Source organism: Mus caroli, chromosome 1 (assembly GCF_900094665.2).
Source record: "Mus caroli chromosome 1, CAROLI_EIJ_v1.1, whole genome shotgun sequence".
NCBI classification, from domain to species: Eukaryota; Metazoa; Chordata; class Mammalia; order Rodentia; family Muridae; genus Mus; species Mus caroli.
In genome coordinates this window covers 68,690,583-68,707,867 of record NC_034570.1, presented here as the reverse complement: position 1 = coordinate 68,707,867, position 17,285 = coordinate 68,690,583, and the positions used below count along the sequence as shown (strand labels likewise).

The following is a 17,285-nucleotide window of genomic DNA, read 5'->3' as shown; positions in this document are numbered from 1 at the left end:
TTTTTTTTTTTTTTCTGGTCTAATTGGCAAAGAAAGGATACATGGGTTATGAAAATACTTAAGATTGGTGAGAGAAACCTCATGCTGAATTGGTCTGCAGAGAAGCCAGAGACTTTAGGAATTATTAACCAGATAGATCCCCATGAAGTAAGAAGTCCTTCAAGGCCCAAATCTCACCTGTGTATCTCTTAAACTAGATATCTAAAATTGGCCTACTCATCACCAACTCTACTATCCAAATGTTAGGTGGGTATAAGGCAAAACAGTTTAAAGATGCTGAGGGGTCGTTCTTTTGCTTTGTGTTGAGATGGGGGTCTTTCTTGCTGTGTGTTACACAAAGCTGTCCTAGAATTCGCTATGTAACCAAAGTTGACCTCAAATTCCCTATCCTACCTCAGCCTCCCCAGTGTGGGATTACAGGTGTGTGCCACCATGCTTGGCCAGAGACTGAATTTGTTTTAAGCATATGATACTATCTAAGTTATAAAATAAGAGACAGTCAGTATTGTTCATTCCTTTAACAAGTATGATTGGATAGTCATTACACGTGAAAATACTGGCAAAAATTCTGTACTAGGGGTACAGTAGCAGACAAGAAGTCTTTTAAGGAGTTTGTATGCTCTTCCTTGGGGAAGACAGACTAAGTAAACAAGCATAAAACTCAAAGGGCCAACCAGATGGCTCAGCAGATAAAGGTGCTTGCAGAACAAACCTGATGACCTGAGTTTGACCCCCAGATCCTATGGTGGAAGGCGAAAAGCAACCCCTGAAAGTTGTCCCGTGACCCCTCCAGACGCACCATGTGCACCTACAGTCACACACCACTCACGATGATGGTGGTGGTGATGATGGTGGTGGTGGTGGTGATGATGATGATGATAAATATAAAGCACACAAGTTACCTGAAAGGCTACTACTTGGGGTTGAAGAAGGAATAGTTCTCTAAGAAGACGGAATTACAACCAAGTGTGCTGGTACATGCCTTTAATACCAACACATGGAAGGCAAAGGCAAGGTTGGCCTCAGGGAGATCAAGGCCAGTCTGGCATACATTCTACATAGTAAATTCCAGGTCAGCCAAAGCTACATAGTAGAACTCTGTCTAATAATAATAATAATAATAATAATAATAATAATAATAATAATACAATCAAGCATTGGCTACAGCAAAACCTGGAAAGGCTGCTCTTAAAAGAACAGCAAGCAAGACTTGCTAGACAGTAACAAGCCTAGTGTGTTCAAAGAAAAGGAAGGTGGGAGGGAAAGACTAGAGCAAGATGAACTCCCAGAGCAAGAAAAACCTCAAAGGCTTAATGTTTTAGGCACAGAGGCCAGCATGTTTGTGTTCTGGGGGCAGAGATCAGAGCCGTGTGGAGATCATGCTATCGGGAGTCAAAGTAGACCACAGCCCTGCTGGGAGGTGACTTTTCAGGCATTGGGGGTGGGAGTAACCGAGGCTTGGACTAAGGGTGAAGCAGGAGGAAGTGAGAATACCTCCCACTATGGCAGGGTACCGCAGCCCTCCCAAACAGCTATGCCTGCCCTATCCCAGCTCCTTGGCCAGCTTCTCTTTAAGTATTCACCTGTCCAACTGTTCAGACCCGGGTGAGTCTAGATCTTTCCTTCCTCTCAGAAGTTAGCTGTGGAATGGCCTGTTAAGACATAAAGATGTCTGCTAAAGTGTCTCTCCCCATCCCTTCCTTTTCCATTTCTTGCAGGGGGTTTGCTTTGGGGAAAGATTTTTCTCTCAGATGAAAAGAGATATAAGAAATCTTTCTCTTTCCCTGCCTTAATACAGCGTCATGTGAAGCCATGACACTGAGGCAGCCGTTTTGTGATCCTGAGGGAAGACGTCATCAGCCTACCGATGCCAGAGGAGAAAGCTGGAAATACTGGAGTTATCGGTGCCATCAGCCCTACGCTGACTTCTAATGGGGTAATGAATATCCTCATTGTTTAAACCACGACTACACATGGACTCCATATTTGCAGCCAAAACCAATTCTAATAAAAGAGTAGGAAGGAAGGCCAGGTACGTTGGCATACACCTGTAACCCCAGACATCCTGTCTCACAAAAAGAGACAAAAAGAGATAGATAGATAGAGAAGGGGTTGGGGGAGGGGCATGCACGGTTTTTCCCTTCACTACTGTGTGAGCGTGCAATGTAGTTCTTTCTGTAACCCCCCAGAAAAATTACAGTTCTTATGCAACGAACATTCAACAATCTCAGAGTAGATATACTACACCATGAAAACCCCAGCTGACTGTGCTGGTGCACACTTGGGAGGCTAAGGCAGGAAGACCATGAGCTCAAGGCCAGTCTGGGTTATACAAGGAGACCCCATCTCAATTAACAATAACAATAACAACAACAATAATAATAAGTCATCAGTCATTAAGTAGCATAGTCACAGGGGTTAGAAAGTGGATATGGGGACCATGGCATTATTCTGCCTACCTATTCTGTTATATGGGAACATAGGCCTAGAAAGAACTCCCAGTACTAGGGTAGATTTGATGCCTGAGATTTCATACGCCTGCAGAAGAGAGCAGAGGAGCCCAAGGTGACCAACTATCTCAGACAGGCCTGTTTGTACGGCTGACCTCCACCTGGCACCTGGGCCTCTAGTTCTCAATGTTCTCAGCGAACACTGAGTGGATACAGAAGGATCACTGTCCACAGACTGTGTAAGCAATATGGTTTGTGCCAATACTCACTTTCCACTATCCTTCAGAGATGTTGGGAAATGCTAGGTGGAGGTGCTTACACAAGCCTCCAAGAAAATCTCCAGTGGGTTTTCATGGGTTCTGTGTCCCCGAGACTTAGGTCTGGAAATCTGACCCAGTCGAGTGAATGAAGACAGACAGACAGACAGACAGACACACACACACACACACACACACAGGAACAGAAAATCAGGTGTGTTGCGGTGAATCTCTCCCAAATATGCCCTGGCAATGAAAACACAACTCAATTAATATGAATCCATGCTGTGCGCCTGGATTGGGCAGATCTACCACTACACTACCATCTTCCACATCTATGAGACCCCTTAGAACTTGCGGTTTCTCTAGGCCATGTGCTTCTCCGCTTTTCTTATTCTTCCTCCTCCTCTTCAGTGTCCTCTCCCTCTTCCAATTTCTCCTTCTTCTCTCTCCACCTTCTTTTATCTGCCCAATCATCAGCTCTCCTTTATTTTACAAATTAAGGTGGGAAGCAGGTTTACAGGAAGTCACTGAGTGCTGACTCATTCCATGTTCTCAGCCACTCATAGGAGAACGGAATTACCATCAAATATAATTAGCCCCAGGGCTATCCACAACACAGGTTGACCACGAGCATTGTGACGGATACTGACTACAGAAAGAACTAGAACCTGAGTGCTTTTATTATGTCCAGCATAGGCAGAGTGGTTAGGCTCTGTAGGGGAGCAGGCTCAGGCTGTACACATCCGGGGAAGCTATGGTTGCTAGTTTGGCCTATGATTCATCATCATTCATGCCTGGATCAGAGGAAGGCTTTGCTATTTCTAGCCTGACCAAAGAAAGCTTTGGTGTTCTCCCATGGGTCTGCGGTGTTGGTCCCTGACACGGCTGAACCCATGTCAAAAATACACATTAGCTCAGGGCGCCATTCACCCCCCTCTATGCTCACTTGGGTCTTCTTTGGCTCCCCGCTCATGGACAGACAGACTGCAGGGAAATGTTCTGATGCTTAAAGGAAGAGCATGCTTCCTGTGAACCCTGATGGGGATTAAATGGCATAAACTTCCAGAGACCCTGCCTGGATCCTCCCCCCTTTGGACCCAGCTGTCCATCATTACTATATAACTGCAATCAACCATAGCCAGGAACACAAACTGGTGAAAATCCCGAGTCCTAGGGACTCTTCTGACATGGAGGTGACTTGGAGGGTACCTCAACCCCAAAGTCCTTGATCTTTTCCTATGCCAAACACCACGAAGATCCAAACAAAACCTTTCTTCTTCTGTTGGTTTGCTCTTTGCAGTTCTAGGGTCTGAACACAGGGCCTTGTACACACCTAGCAAGCTCTCTACCACTACGCCGTACCCCCTAGCAGAATAAAACATTTCGGAGAGGGACTTTGGTCTATCAGCTGCTCAATTGCAACTCCCTGAGGGCCCCATCTCTGAAGTACAACAGTTCATTGAATGCATACATGCTTATCAAATGTCCTAAGTACCATACTAAAAACCAGGGACCCAAAGAAGGACGCAGCACAGCCCTTGCCTTGGTTCATAAACTCTGCAGCACATACAGGTGTGCTGTGCATATACTAAGTGTGAGTGGAAGCTGTGGAGTCTCCAGTGGCTCCTTATACCTTGCTCTGCTAGCTGTGTACACAATCCTGTGCCTGTCCGTTTTACAAAGATCTGAATCTGAAGGCCAAACAGGCTTAGAGTTTTGCCTAATTGTTCAGATCTTTTCTATCCCTTGTGCTGTGTGGGTTCATAGGAAATGAGGTCTTCAGAGTGGCCACTGTGTCCTGTGATCATCAAAACTCATTCCTTTGCACAGACCATGACCCATGATTGTAAGCGGCTTAACCAAACGTCCTTGTCCATTTTCTTTTTACAGAGGAGACCCTCTCCCAACCATGGTGCTAGGGATCAAACCCAGAACTTCACAAATGACAGCATGCTACCAACTGAACTACACACTCAGTCTCTCCCAACGAAATTCTCCTAACCAGATGTCAAGGACTAGAGAGATCTGGTGAAATATATTGTATTCTTTTCTATGACTTCTCTTAAGTCAAATGCCACTAGCTACTTTGTTGATAGAACGTCTGCCATCCTGTATAGATTTCGGCCTTGTGTTATGCTGACAGACAGCTCTGTCCCTAAGAAGAGAATGGGAGCCCATGCTGGTGAAATCTTTGTCAAGTGATGACTACCCTGGGAGTCAGAATTTTTATGGCCATGAAAACTAGCACCTGGGCTCCTCCTGAGGGATTTTTTTTTCCGGTGGGGGTGATGTATGTCTGAGAAAGCAGAAATAGTTTTTAGAAAGGCCTGTCCTAGTACGAAATGGAAATAAAACGTAGAAAGGAGGTATCTCTTCTACTGTACAAGCCAAGAACTCAGTGACACTAAGTCACTTGCCCAAGGTTGCATAGGGCCGACCGGATGCTGTTCTAGGGGCTCCAGGTTCTGTGCTCCACCGCAGCAGGTCGTGGCGGGAGCTAACTAATAGTGACGGCGCTAATGACGGAGCCTCTGACCAGCGAGTGGCCTGGCGGGTGAAAGGTGGCAGATTCTCGCGTCGGCCCTCACAGATTGGCTGTGCCGCTCGGCTTTGAGGGATAGTCTGCGGGATCGGCACCCTGGGGCTCAGGCTCTGTAGTTCTAGGTCCTCGGCCTCCCACAGGTGTGGGCGAAAGCCTACCAACTCGGCCGGGGACCAGCAGGCGGCGGTCTGCTGTAAGGGGGTCTCGGGCGACCAGTCCCAGCTGCCCAACCCGCCCGAGCCCGGGAGGCGACGCTGGGAGGACAGCGGAGAAGGCCGGGGACAGCCGCTTTTGAAGGATCGCTTGAGCTTCATCCGCCCTAAGTCGGAATACCTGCACCATGAGCATCTACACGACGCAGGTGCATTCGAGACACGCTCCGTCACCGCACCCTGCGTCTCTGCTTCGGACCTTCGGAATCCCGGACATCGGCTCAAAACTAGGAACGAATATGGGCCGCTGCTTCTAAGCCAAACTCGACAGGTGAGAGAATCCGGAGCAGCAAGGGGAGGGAATACGCCTAGGTTTCACTCCTGGTGGCCACCTACCCTGACCGGGATGTAGTCTTTAGACCACCCCGCCCCATGGTGGGCGGGCTGAGCGCGCAGGTCCCGCCTCCTGCCTATAAGAGTGGTGCGGCACTGCAGCTCCGCAGATCTCACCGAGACCCGTGACCCCGACTCTACGTGAGACGAACAGCCCAAACTCATCATGGTGAGTGAGGCCCCGCCGGGATCTCTCCGGTCCTATCTCTCCTCTGTGGAAACCTTCCTCTAGAGATGCTGAGGACCCTTTCCTTAGCATTCCGAGTTTCCAGGAGATGTAAGAGTTTTGCACTTCCCCCACCTCTCCTGGTGACTTTGGCCTAGTGTGTTGTCCACCTTCAGAAGCTGGGGACTGAGGGAGGGTGGGTGTTTCACTAGCAGAGAGGAGCCCTTCTGTAAGGTGTCCTCCTGCCCTACCAAGCGTCTGTGTTCCAACCCTCCTGAGGGGAGTCACGAGGTTCTGCACCCAGTGCTCTCCTCGGGCAGCAGAAGACCTGCTCAGCTGCCCCCCACCACCCATACCCCCTGAGTGAGTCCCTGGAACTGACCGAACACGTGCTTGGCGCCGGTTGGTTTAAGGGGTTACTTGGTACCGCACCCCGTCTTCCTCCGTGTGCCTCCTTCCCATCTACACCCCCCCCTACATGACTCAGCACCCCCTCCTGAGCCAGGAGGGGTGGCGGGAATGGGGTTCGGTCTCGGGAGGCCAGCGGGCCCCTCCTACCCGAGTGCGGGTGCTCGCGGGTGCTCGGAGAACAGGCAGAGACAGCTGGCGCTGATCGACAGCCCCGGCCTCGGCCAGGTGGCGGGGGAAGGGAGAGAGGTGTATGAAGGGGGTTGTATTTATAGCCCGGAGCGGGGGCAGAAATCCAACCCGAGCTTTCAACTGGGAAGTAACTGGAAAGACTCCAGTGGGAGAGCAGACGTAAGGCCCAGGTACAGATGGCGTTCCCCTGGCTTGTGCAGCAAGGCGGGTTTCCTCAAGGGCCTCCTAGCAGGTTCCACTTCCTTTTCTGGGTATTTAGAAATTGTCGTGCCCCACCCCGCCCCCACGCGTCATTTGGTTGTGAAAAGGGAGGCGCACAGGTTCTACAGACCTGGGCGTTGCAGGGGTTAAATTATGGACCACCTAGATGGAGCCTTAAGTTGCCAGGGCTCCAGTATGTATACCTGTATTGCCTGCCCCTGCCGTCAGCGTTTACCCGTATTATCGCTGCTATTTCCATGCGGGCTGAGGCGAGGATGGAGGTGGTGAAGCAACGCAGAGTGTGAGGGTGGAGGTGGGGAGAGGAGCCAGATGGGATTGATCCCTCAGGGCCAGATGGAACTTAAAAGTGGAGGTTCTAGCATCCTGAAGGCCAGAATGGTCAGTTGATACCAGATGGAAGGTTGAGACACCTCTTTGCCCACAGGAAGAAGGGGAGAGGGTTGTGAGAATTTTTAGTTAATCTTCAAGGCAAAGATTAACCAGGGAGGAAGCTGCTGGCTATAAACTATAAAACATATTTCTAGACGCTGCACGATCTGGAAGCAACTGGAAAGTCTGTCTCTCGGTGTCGGTGTCTATCCCTCTCGGTGTCTTTCTCTCCCCGCACCCTTATTATAATTGCTGAAGCCCTGCCTGTCAGGTGTGCATGTCCTCTCTGTCCTCTCTGTGGATGTAACAGGATTATACAGCTCTCACTTGGTAAATTCTCTACTGAGAAGTAGGCTAAGGGGTTGGTCTGCCCTGCTGGCTGCCTCCAATCTGGGGAGCCCTGTGCTGAGGAGACTGGAGAGGCTGCCAGCTGCTTCTGACCACCGTGAGCCCAACCTTACCATACTTTTACCAACTGAGTAATCTCAGCTAATAGGCAAAAGGGTGGGAAAGAACCGAATGAAGTGGGTAGTTGTGGGTAGGGACTTATGCTGTGACCTTCTCTGTATCCCTCAGCGCGAGTGCATTTCAGTCCATGTGGGGCAGGCAGGTGTCCAGATGGGCAATGCCTGCTGGGAGCTCTACTGTCTGGAACATGGGATTCAGCCTGATGGGCAGATGCCCAGCGATAAGACCATTGGTGGAGGGGACGACTCCTTCACCACCTTCTTCTGTGAAACTGGAGCTGGAAAACATGTGCCTCGGGCAGTCTTTGTGGACCTGGAGCCTACTGTAATCGGTGAGGGGGGAGTTCCCTTTTGAGGAAGGTGGAGTGTCTCTTGAAGAATGTCTTGGCTGGGTTTTTGTGATCTTTGAAGCCTCTTGGTTTATTTGAAGCTGAAGATGGATGCTGACCCCAGGATGTTGGCAGAAGGATGAGCTAGCTCTTTTATCTATCTGGCTTCAGCTGCCGCTCAGTGGGTGGAGAGGGGGAAGGAGCAGAGTCAGGTGGTTTTTGCCCTAGCAATGTGATATATGGTCTTTCAGATGAGATCCGAAATGGCCCATACCGCCAGCTCTTCCACCCAGAGCAGCTTATCACTGGAAAAGAAGATGCGGCCAACAACTATGCCCGTGGTCACTACACCATTGGCAAGGAGATCATCGACCCAGTGCTGGACCGGATCCGCAAGCTGGTAAGACTACAGCCTGGCAGGGAGGAGGGAGCTTTGGACTCTGTGCTCAGGAAAAGTATTTTTTTCAGATCCATTTCTAGGATGATCACTAGTTGTGTCTCAGAAATTGATGCTGTTAGGGAACATTCAGTCTTTGTCCTAACATCTGAGATACTTTAGACCTTACAAAACTAGAAAATTCCTCAGGCCTTTCCCCTACCTATATTGCTCTTTCTTCCTTGCCTTTCAGTCTGATCAGTGCACAGGACTTCAGGGCTTCCTAGTATTCCACAGCTTTGGAGGGGGCACCGGCTCTGGCTTCACCTCTCTGCTGATGGAGCGGCTTTCTGTTGACTATGGCAAAAAGTCCAAGCTGGAATTCTCCATCTACCCAGCCCCCCAAGTGTCCACGGCTGTAGTGGAGCCCTACAACTCCATCCTGACCACCCATACCACCCTGGAACACTCAGACTGTGCCTTCATGGTGGACAACGAAGCCATTTATGATATCTGCCGCCGTAACCTAGATATTGAGCGCCCAACCTATACCAACCTCAACCGCCTTATCAGCCAAATTGTCTCCTCCATCACAGCTTCCTTGCGCTTTGATGGGGCCCTCAATGTGGACCTGACAGAGTTCCAGACCAACCTGGTGCCCTACCCTCGTATCCACTTCCCCTTGGCTACCTATGCACCAGTCATTTCTGCAGAGAAGGCCTACCATGAGCAGCTGTCAGTGGCAGAGATCACCAATGCCTGTTTTGAGCCTGCCAACCAGATGGTGAAATGTGACCCTCGGCACGGCAAGTACATGGCCTGCTGCCTGCTGTACCGTGGAGATGTGGTGCCCAAGGATGTGAATGCTGCCATAGCTGCCATCAAGACGAAGCGCAGCATCCAGTTTGTGGACTGGTGCCCCACAGGCTTCAAGGTTGGCATCAACTACCAGCCACCCACTGTGGTGCCTGGGGGTGACCTGGCCAAGGTGCAGCGTGCTGTGTGCATGCTGAGCAACACAACCGCCATTGCTGAAGCCTGGGCCCGTCTGGACCACAAGTTTGACTTGATGTATGCCAAGAGGNCTTTTGTACACTGGTATGTGGGTGAGGGAATGGAGGAGGGGGAGTTCTCTGAGGCTCGAGAGGATATGGCTGCCCTGGAAAAAGATTATGAGGAAGTAGGCATCGACTCCTATGAGGACGAGGACGAGGGAGAAGAGTAGACCGCTACTTGGAGCCTGTTCACTGTGTTTATTGCAAAATCCTTTCGAAATAAACAGTCTCCTTGCATGGTTTCTTGTCCCCTTTGTAACTGCTTGAGCCTCTGCTTGTCCCCCTTTCTGCTTTGGCTGCTACCTCCCGCTATTGGCCGCTTGTGACCTTTTAATTTTACCTTCACATGGCTGACAGTGAGACTTGCCAAGGGGGCCCCACATTGAGCCCCAGAAAGCAGGAACCCAAGGACTTCAATGTAAGGTCCTAAGGACTCGCAGAATAGGAAAGAAACAAGGAGCAAACCCTGGACCTGTCTGTTTAGCTACAAGCTATTGCAAGATACAAGTCTTCACTTTCTGAAATGTCTGATAGTCTGTGTTGGATGGTTGGACTACTTTATTCTTCTTGCTGCTGCTTCACTCAACAGCTCTAGAAGCAAGGCTTGGCCCAGGCGTCATTGAACACTGAGGATTTGGGAATGGGGGCTGAGCGGGCCCAAAGTTCCTGGGCATACAGCCACCTCACACACTTGGGGGATGGGCAGGAACAAGGGCAATCTAGTTGCTTGTGCCACAGCACCTCTGGCAGCTTTGCATAGCTTGCTGTCTATCTTGCTTTCTGGGGCTGGAGCCATGCTATTAAAAGTCAGGTCGTCTCCCCTCTGTTTGTGCTTTCTTTTGGCTTCAGCCTCTGCTCGGGGTAGAAGCCTCCTGCCTGGACCCTAGGGATAAATTATACTTCACTAATAGGCACCCTAGGACTCATGTTGACGTCAGCATGTAGGGGTGGAATCTCCAGAACAGGAGCACTGTCCCTGCCCTTGTCTCCCCTCCCTGGTGACTCAGGGAAGCAGTGCCCTTCCCTGAGGAAAGTTTGAAACCCAGCTAAGGCAAGTGCCTGTTTACTCAGCAAATAGGGCAGAAGTGGCTGCTGGGTACTGCCACAGGCCACCAGCCTCATCAATTATTAACCATGTGTGAGCTAGAATAGTCAGGGAGACTGGAAAAAAATGGCTGCCAGCTCCACTCCCTTTGTCCTCTGCTGAAGAAGGGAAAAGACCCGGTGTGCTTCCACCCAGAGGTCACATGGACTTGGCAAACCTGCCGAGCTGGGCTGTTCTAAGCTACCCACCCTGGGAATGAATGACAGAACTGGTTGAGTGTGCTTTCAAGGGGACCCTGGTCCCACTTCTTGGCACAGACAGAAACCAGCTCAAGCTTGAGGCTCTCTGGTTTTGACTAAGCCAGCTTAAAAGACCTGCCTGCTGCCAGAACTCAAGAAGTAGATCTACCTCAAGACACCATACCAGTACTTCTTGCCAGAGATTCCCTTGGAAATAGCAAGCAGAGAGTTCATTCTTTCCCTCCAGACACATTGACCTAAAATATACACAGTCTGATTTCACTTTATTCTCCTTTTTATGTATTCTCCTGCTCCCAGATCTGGAAACAGAACAAGCTGTGCACCCAGCAGCCCAGCTTTGAGCCATATTTTCTGTTTCATTTTCCCCCAACTCACCCTAGGTTCCTTGCCCAGGTATTGGGGTAAGAAAGTANAATATACAAGGACCCACCATCCTTGCCACTAGCTGTGAGAGCCATCCTGGAAGAATGGANGGAGTTCCAATGAGGGATGAGAGCCACTTCAAGGTCATCTTCCCAATAATATGTCCACTGATTTGATCAGATTTGGGTGGTGTGCTGGCCAGGAGCTGGTGGCTGCAATGCCTCCAACTGACTGAGGAGGACAGGGATGTGAGGCCGCTGCTGGGGGTCCACAGTCATCATAGAAGACAATAGCTGTCGCAATGCTGAAGAATGCCTGTGGGAGGGGGAAGGCAGAGGACTGGAGGCCACCTAGAACTGCTAAGATTCCAAATTGGCCAAATCTAAGCAAGAGTCTACAATGCTTGGCATCCCTCTCTTCTTCCTGCTCACCTGGGGCTTTGTGGAATGCTGAGTTCATTCTGCACAGCAAGGGCCACACTGTCACCCTTCTGGAACACCATATCGTAAGGGCCTTCCCCAAACATCATGGCATAAAGCACACAGCCTAGGGACTGAACATAATTTGGTTAGTTCCTGGAAGGTGAAAAATGTCATCTATCTCCTTATTGCTATGGTAAAAGAAGACCATGTAAGCTAAATATATGCCAACCTCACCCAGAGGAACCATGTGAGCAGGAGGGAGGCCTCCGTGGCCCCTGCTTAGCTAGTGCCTCTAGCAATTCAGCCACAATGATTGCACGGCTTCCTGAGAACAGTATCAGTGATGGTTCTCAGGAAGGAAGTGAACGGTTGTGGAGACATCCTGTGGTTCTAGGGTTCCATGCAACAGAAACCAAAGGTCTTCTTCCCTGTACTCCAAGAGTTACAAAGCCACACCCTTCCCCACCCAGGTTCCCACCCACAAGCTCCTCACCCAGACATCAGTCCGCTCATCGATGACACAGTGGCTTTGCACAGAAAAAAGTTCAGGTGCCCGGTAGGAGATGGTGCACCGCTGAGCTGCCCAGTCCTGGAACAGTGTCCCCAGAGCTCAAAAGTGGAGCACAAGCTATATCATGTGACCAAATTGGTGCATGCATCAGAATGATCTGGGGATGGGGAGGAGATGGCCAAAGAAACCAGGAGACTCTCTTACCTGAAGAGCTAGTGCCTGGCGAGAGCCCTCCACTTGAATGCATGCTTGATTCATAGAACCCAAGTCCATTAAAACTGGCTGCCCCTCATCATCAAGCAAAATATTGGTGGGCTTCAGGTCCCTGGAGGGAAGTGAAAATGACCCAAAGGCGCCCTGGGCAGGGAAGCTGGTATCCCAGGGAGCACCATGGAAAGTGCAGAGAAACCCCAATTCTCTTGGCACTGCGCTTCCCCCTGGCTTCATCAAGTGCATAGGGCCCACCCACTGACCTGTGTGCATAACCTTTGGCATNAATGGCCTCAAGGCCTCTGCAGATACCCAGCAACAACAGCAGGATCTGGTCTTCAGTCAGGAAGCTGCCTTGGTCCTTCAGCCTTTCTATCTCATTCCACAGTGTACCTTTCTTGAAGAAGGGCAGCAGCAGCCAGGCTTCATGCTTAGCACCTCGTTCTTTCAGAGAGTAAGCCATGAGGCGAAGGATGTTGGGATGCTGGAAGAGGCGATGCATCTCTGCCTCTCGTTGGGCTTCTTCCTGGTCTTGCTGCTCATGGCACAGGATCCGCTTCAGGGCGTAGAAGTGTCCATCATGCAAGCCCTCCACTAGGTCCACATAGCTGAACCCACTGTGGGCCAAAGGGGTCACAGTGAAGGACCATGGTCATGTCCCACATAGCTCGAACCCAGAGGAATTCCCTTAGGGAGGAGTGCCTTTCACACTGAGTAGAAACCCTCCCAAGATGTAGCTCTCATATAGTTTCAAGACATTAGAATCTGCGTTTCCCAAGAGCAGGGGCACAGAAATCACTGAGGTTTTGGTCTGAGCATAAGATGTTCAATTAATTTCAAGTCCTCATGAGTCAGTCACTGGGTGACATGTTTTAAAGAATATACTATCTCACTGAGTTTCCACAAGTCCCTCAGCGAGACATTATAATCATCTCCTTTTAAGCAGAAGAAACCACAGTTGACTTAAGGTCACACAAGGTAGATCCAGGAGGCCAGAGTCTAAAATCCACTTCTTGACCCGTTCAGCTAACCGGTCAGGTGGGGTAGACTCTAAGGCTAACACTCTTGCAACTCTATCACTGTCCCTAAACGACCTGGGTCTAGCTAAGTGACATCCAAACACTCACCCCTCCCCCAATTTCTGGACGAAGAGGTAACGCTTATTGTCAATGATGACAGTTCCCCGGGAGCAGACACACAGTGCGTGGCCCATAACGTCTCACTCATCCTCTTCAGGGATGGTCTTCCTTCCAGGGAGAGTGGGCTCTTCCAGGCGATGGGGTGGGGTCCCGGCGGGTCATGCTGGAATGGAAACAGCAAGTCGCGGGTCAAGAACAATCTAGACAGCCACGGAGGTACCAACCAGGAGAGCTCAGGCTCACCTCCGAGAACCCATATTCACGTCTAAAGAAAACTGGCCCTGGCGACTCCAGCGCTAAAAAGGCTGAGTTCTGGCACCCCAAAGCCTCAGGCCACGCTGCGTCTTACCAGGCCGCTTCTTTCAACCCCGGCCCACCTTCGGCCAGGTCCAGCTCTCGCACCCGTCAGGCATGGGGTGGCGGCGCAGGAGGTGCGGAACTCGAGCCCACCTCTGGCCGAGTCCACCCTCCGTCGCTCGGGAACGAGCCGAGGGTCTGCCACTACAAACTCTACACCGACCCGGCTCCAGACTGTGCGAGGGGCCAGGGACCGGAAGCCAGGATGACATCATCAGTCCGCGTCGAAGTAACGGCCCGCTGTATCCTAGCAACAAGAGGCGGCAAGAGGATGTGGGGACCCGGAAGTGAGAGGCCGGGGCCCCGCTAGACCTGGGGTGGATTGGTTTCTATATCTCGCCGAGGGTTCCCACTTGGCCCTCAGTAAGGGTCAAGACGCAGGGACTAGTACCAAAGGGGAGCAAAGCAGGGCTCTGCCTGAGGCCCCTAGGACCTCTGTCTCCCAATGTCGGAGGTAGGAGGCCTTATAGCTCCCGCGCGCTGGAGTTAGAAAGTGGCTTTCTACAATCTAGCTTGGAGGAGGGACCAGAGAAGGGCGGGTGCTGACCCTGAGATGCCAGGAGGTCTGACCCTTTAACACTTTCAGGGGTCTAGCCTGTACTCCACTGTCTTGGCTAGTGTCTGTGTCTGTGTCCTTAAACTAGAGTGCCAGTTTCTAAACCTGGTCCTAACAGTCTCCTAGCTGTGTGACCTCCTGCAAGTTATTTAGTCTTTCAGATCCTCACTTTTCCCAGCTGTAAGACAGTACCTACGGCTAAATGTCGTGAGTTACAAGGCCAAACTGACTAGTTCCAATCCCAGCTCTACTGAACTAGTTGTGACTTTGGACAGCTACTTGTTATTTCTAACCTTCATTTTCCTCGTGTGTAAGATGAGAATGAGAGTTATCTCATGGGTTGTTTCAAAATTAAATGAGATGTCTTTCGTACAATTTTTAAAACATAGCCGTATATAAATGTGTGTCAATAAACAGAAATAATAGTATTTTCTACGCTGATCTTCAGATCTACGGCTGTGAAGGCAGGAGAAGTGGAAAATTAGACTTCTAAGCCTATGAACTATGCAGTTTGTTTCACATCTCTTGCCTAGACAGGCAGGATATATTGGAAAAGGGTGTACCTCCAAAAAAGATAGTGACCAGGACAGGCTCCTTTTAACCCCTTTCCACAGCCATGATCGCTGCGAAGATTTTCTAGGGTTTCCACTGTTTCTGAATCAGTTTTAACCTTACTGCTACCGTGCATATAGATTTAATCTGATATGTGCCGGATCCTTTGCTAATCATGAAGATTTAAGACGCTCTAAACTGAACTTTCGGAGGGCTGACAGAGCGTCTTAAATCTTCATGATTAGCAAAGGATCCGGCTTGTTAAAGCACAGACTCTAATTCTAGAGGTCTGGGGTAGGACCCGAGATTCTGCGTTTCTAACAAGCTCCCAGGTGATGCTAATGGAACTGATTCGGGTTCAGCACTTCGAGAGAAGTAATATTTTACAAACTAGTGAACGGTGAATGGCTACAGGCAAAGTCCGGGTTAACGGCCTGAAAAGTTGAGGTGGTCTCCGCCCCTTTGCTTGAGTCCGATTCCCTCCCAGGAATCCAACACGTGACTGGTGGGAAAGCCCTCACCGAATAGAAGAACTTTGTAAGCTCAGAAGATGCCACCCGACCTGCCTTCCCTGCTGCTGCGGCTTATGGTCCTGCTGCTGCTGACCCAGGTAAACCTAGAGGGTCGGACTGTCTGCCTGGGTGTGGGGAGAGGAAAACAGATCCTCAGTGGAGAAATGGTTAACTACCGACAAGGCCAGTTTTAAACTTGGCAGACACTGATCCTTACTCCGGACCTCTGCTGAGCCAGGCTTTCGCCCTTGCAGGCAGAAGCTCGCTCCTTCGTAGTGGATCGGGAACATGACAGATTCCTCCTGGATGGGGTCCCCTTCCGCTATGTTTCTGGCAGCCTGCACTACTTTCGAGTACCGCGAGTTCTGTGGGCCGACCGGCTTCTCAAGATGCAGTTGAGCGGCCTCAACGCTGTGCAGTTGTAAGAAGTGCTCGCGAGAGTTTTGTGGAAGCGAGGTTTCCTCTTCCTTAGAATGGGGTTCCCCAGGAAAACTGACTTGGGTTTGAAAGGGTTTAAGCTCCAGGACTCCTCAGGCAAGGGTGAGAAAGGATGGCTCAGAATCTCTTTCTAGCTGCTTCTCTGCAAGTTCTGAGTCTCCTAGGGAACCTTTGGGTCTTGTTAACATCTTCCTTTCTCAGTTATGTGCCTTGGAACTACCATGAGCCAGAGCCTGGGATCTATAACTTTAATGGCAGCCGGGACCTCATTGCCTTCCTGAATGAGGCAGCTAAAGTGAACCTGTTGGTTATTCTGAGACCAGGACCTTACATCTGTGCTGAGTGGGAGATGGTGAGTTAGTTGGGAGAAGGACAGAACCAAAGGTGAAGTTCCTGTGGGTTTCAACTCCTTTCTGCCCACACTCTAGGGGCCATTTCCAGCCCTATACTCAACTCCCGCCATTCTTGCCTCCCACTTTACAGTAGATAAAACCTGTCTGTAGCTCAAGAGGTGGCTTATCCTGTAATCCCAGATTTTAGGAGGTAGAGACTTTAAGACTGAAGATAGCCTGTGTCAACCCCCTCCTGCCCCACCCCCCACCTCCCCGCCCGCTCATGTGTTGCCTTTATGTTTTTCTTAAGGGAGGTCTCCCCTCTTGGTTGCTTCGAAACCCTAATATTCATCTGAGAACATCAGATCCTGGTGAGTTGAGACAACAGATTTGAATACCTGAACAAGAGGCCATCCCTCACTTAGAGGTCATACATTTATTCTTTCCTTCATGTCTGGCAGGATGCTAGAAACTGGGAACTCAGAGACCTGGTCCCTGTGCAGAGTAAAATGTACAGTAGTGTAAGTTGCAGAGGAGGCTCTGATGCACACCTATAATCTCAGAGCTTATAAGGTGGAGACGGGAGGATCAGGAGTCCAAGACCATCCTCCTCTATGTAGGAAGTTGGAAGCCAGCCTGGGCTACTAGAGACCTTGTATCACATTAAAGGAAAAAAGAGAGTGAGAAATAGAGACAGTTGTTTTTCAAAACTATAAATAAGATCATATACTGTGACTATATTGTACAAAAACCATATGAATAAGGAGTTGAAATAATTAATAATGAGAAGTGTTGAGGGTAATGAGTAGTGAGAAGAGACTCTCTGAGAAGGTAATGTTTTAGTTGGCTTCTGTGGAAGAGAAAGCACTGATCGTATGAAAAATGTGGCTGAATGGTCCATCCCTGGGATGGATGGGAAGAAACATGGCAGATAGAGGCAAGTAGACCAGCATGGCTGGAGCAGTAGTCAGGGAGGCAGGACTGTGCCAGGGAACTCCTACTGAGGTAATTATGCAAATGGAAGAGGCCCTTGCAGTCCTGTGATGGAGTTTTGTGATTATTCCAACCATAGTAGAAAACCACTGGGAAATTTCCCCAGAAATATGCCACAACTGGATTTGCTTTAATGTTATTTCAGCCTGGATGCAAATGGGCTAAAGACAGCAAGAGTGAGGAAATGAATGGAGATTCTTTTTTTTTTTTTTTT

General features: G+C 50.0%; 3 protein-coding genes across 8 annotated transcripts in view; 2 read left to right on the top strand and 1 right to left on the bottom strand.

Annotated features, from left to right (window-relative positions):
- Positions 1–5,372: 5,372 nt before the first annotated feature.
- Tuba4a (tubulin alpha 4a) lies at positions 5,373–10,203 on the top strand. 2 transcript variants are annotated; one of them, XM_021175934.2, is made up of 4 exons: positions 5,373–5,735; positions 7,731–7,953; positions 8,202–8,350; positions 8,580–9,623. In XM_021175934.2, exons 2-4 carry the CDS (start codon positions 7,773–7,775, stop codon positions 9,549–9,551), a joined length of 1,302 nt encoding a protein of 433 aa, XP_021031593.1. In that variant the 5' UTR covers positions 5,373–5,735; positions 7,731–7,772; the 3' UTR covers positions 9,552–9,623. The 2 variants fall into 2 exon arrangements, with proteins under 2 accessions (XP_021031593.1, XP_021031591.1); XM_021175932.2 differs by lacking the exon at positions 5,373–5,735 and adding an exon at positions 5,866–5,966 and having other exon boundaries at positions 8,580–10,203.
- Positions 10,204–10,932: 729 nt separating this feature from the next.
- On the bottom strand, positions 10,933–13,904 carry Stk16 (serine/threonine kinase 16). 4 transcript variants are annotated; one of them, XM_021175941.1, is made up of 7 exons: positions 13,681–13,904; positions 13,320–13,494; positions 12,456–12,809; positions 12,187–12,307; positions 11,965–12,060; positions 11,481–11,602; positions 10,933–11,364 (listed from the first exon to the last, which is right to left on the bottom strand). In XM_021175941.1, exons 2-7 carry the CDS (start codon positions 13,403–13,405, stop codon positions 11,226–11,228), a joined length of 918 nt encoding a protein of 305 aa, XP_021031600.1. In that variant the 5' UTR covers positions 13,406–13,494; positions 13,681–13,904; the 3' UTR covers positions 10,933–11,225. The 4 variants fall into 4 exon arrangements, with proteins under 4 accessions (XP_021031600.1, XP_021031604.1, XP_021031610.1 ...); XM_021175945.1 differs by having other exon boundaries at positions 13,709–13,904; XM_021175951.2 differs by lacking the exon at positions 13,681–13,904 and adding an exon at positions 13,575–13,667.
- Positions 13,905–13,957: 53 nt separating this feature from the next.
- Positions 13,958–17,285, top strand: part of Glb1l (galactosidase beta 1 like) — an 11,660-nt gene continuing 8,332 nt past the window's right edge. The window contains exons 1-5 of one of the 2 annotated variants that reach the window (XM_021157469.2): positions 13,958–13,975; positions 15,284–15,406; positions 15,563–15,729; positions 15,948–16,098; positions 16,389–16,449. In XM_021157469.2, the coding sequence (XP_021013128.1) occupies positions 15,347–15,406; positions 15,563–15,729; positions 15,948–16,098; positions 16,389–16,449 (439 nt within the window). In that variant the 5' untranslated portion in view covers positions 13,958–13,975; positions 15,284–15,346. Of the gene's footprint in view, positions 14,143–15,283; positions 15,407–15,562; positions 15,730–15,947; positions 16,099–16,388; positions 16,450–17,285 lie in introns of both variants that reach the window. The other variant, XM_021157460.2, reaches the window with a different exon arrangement.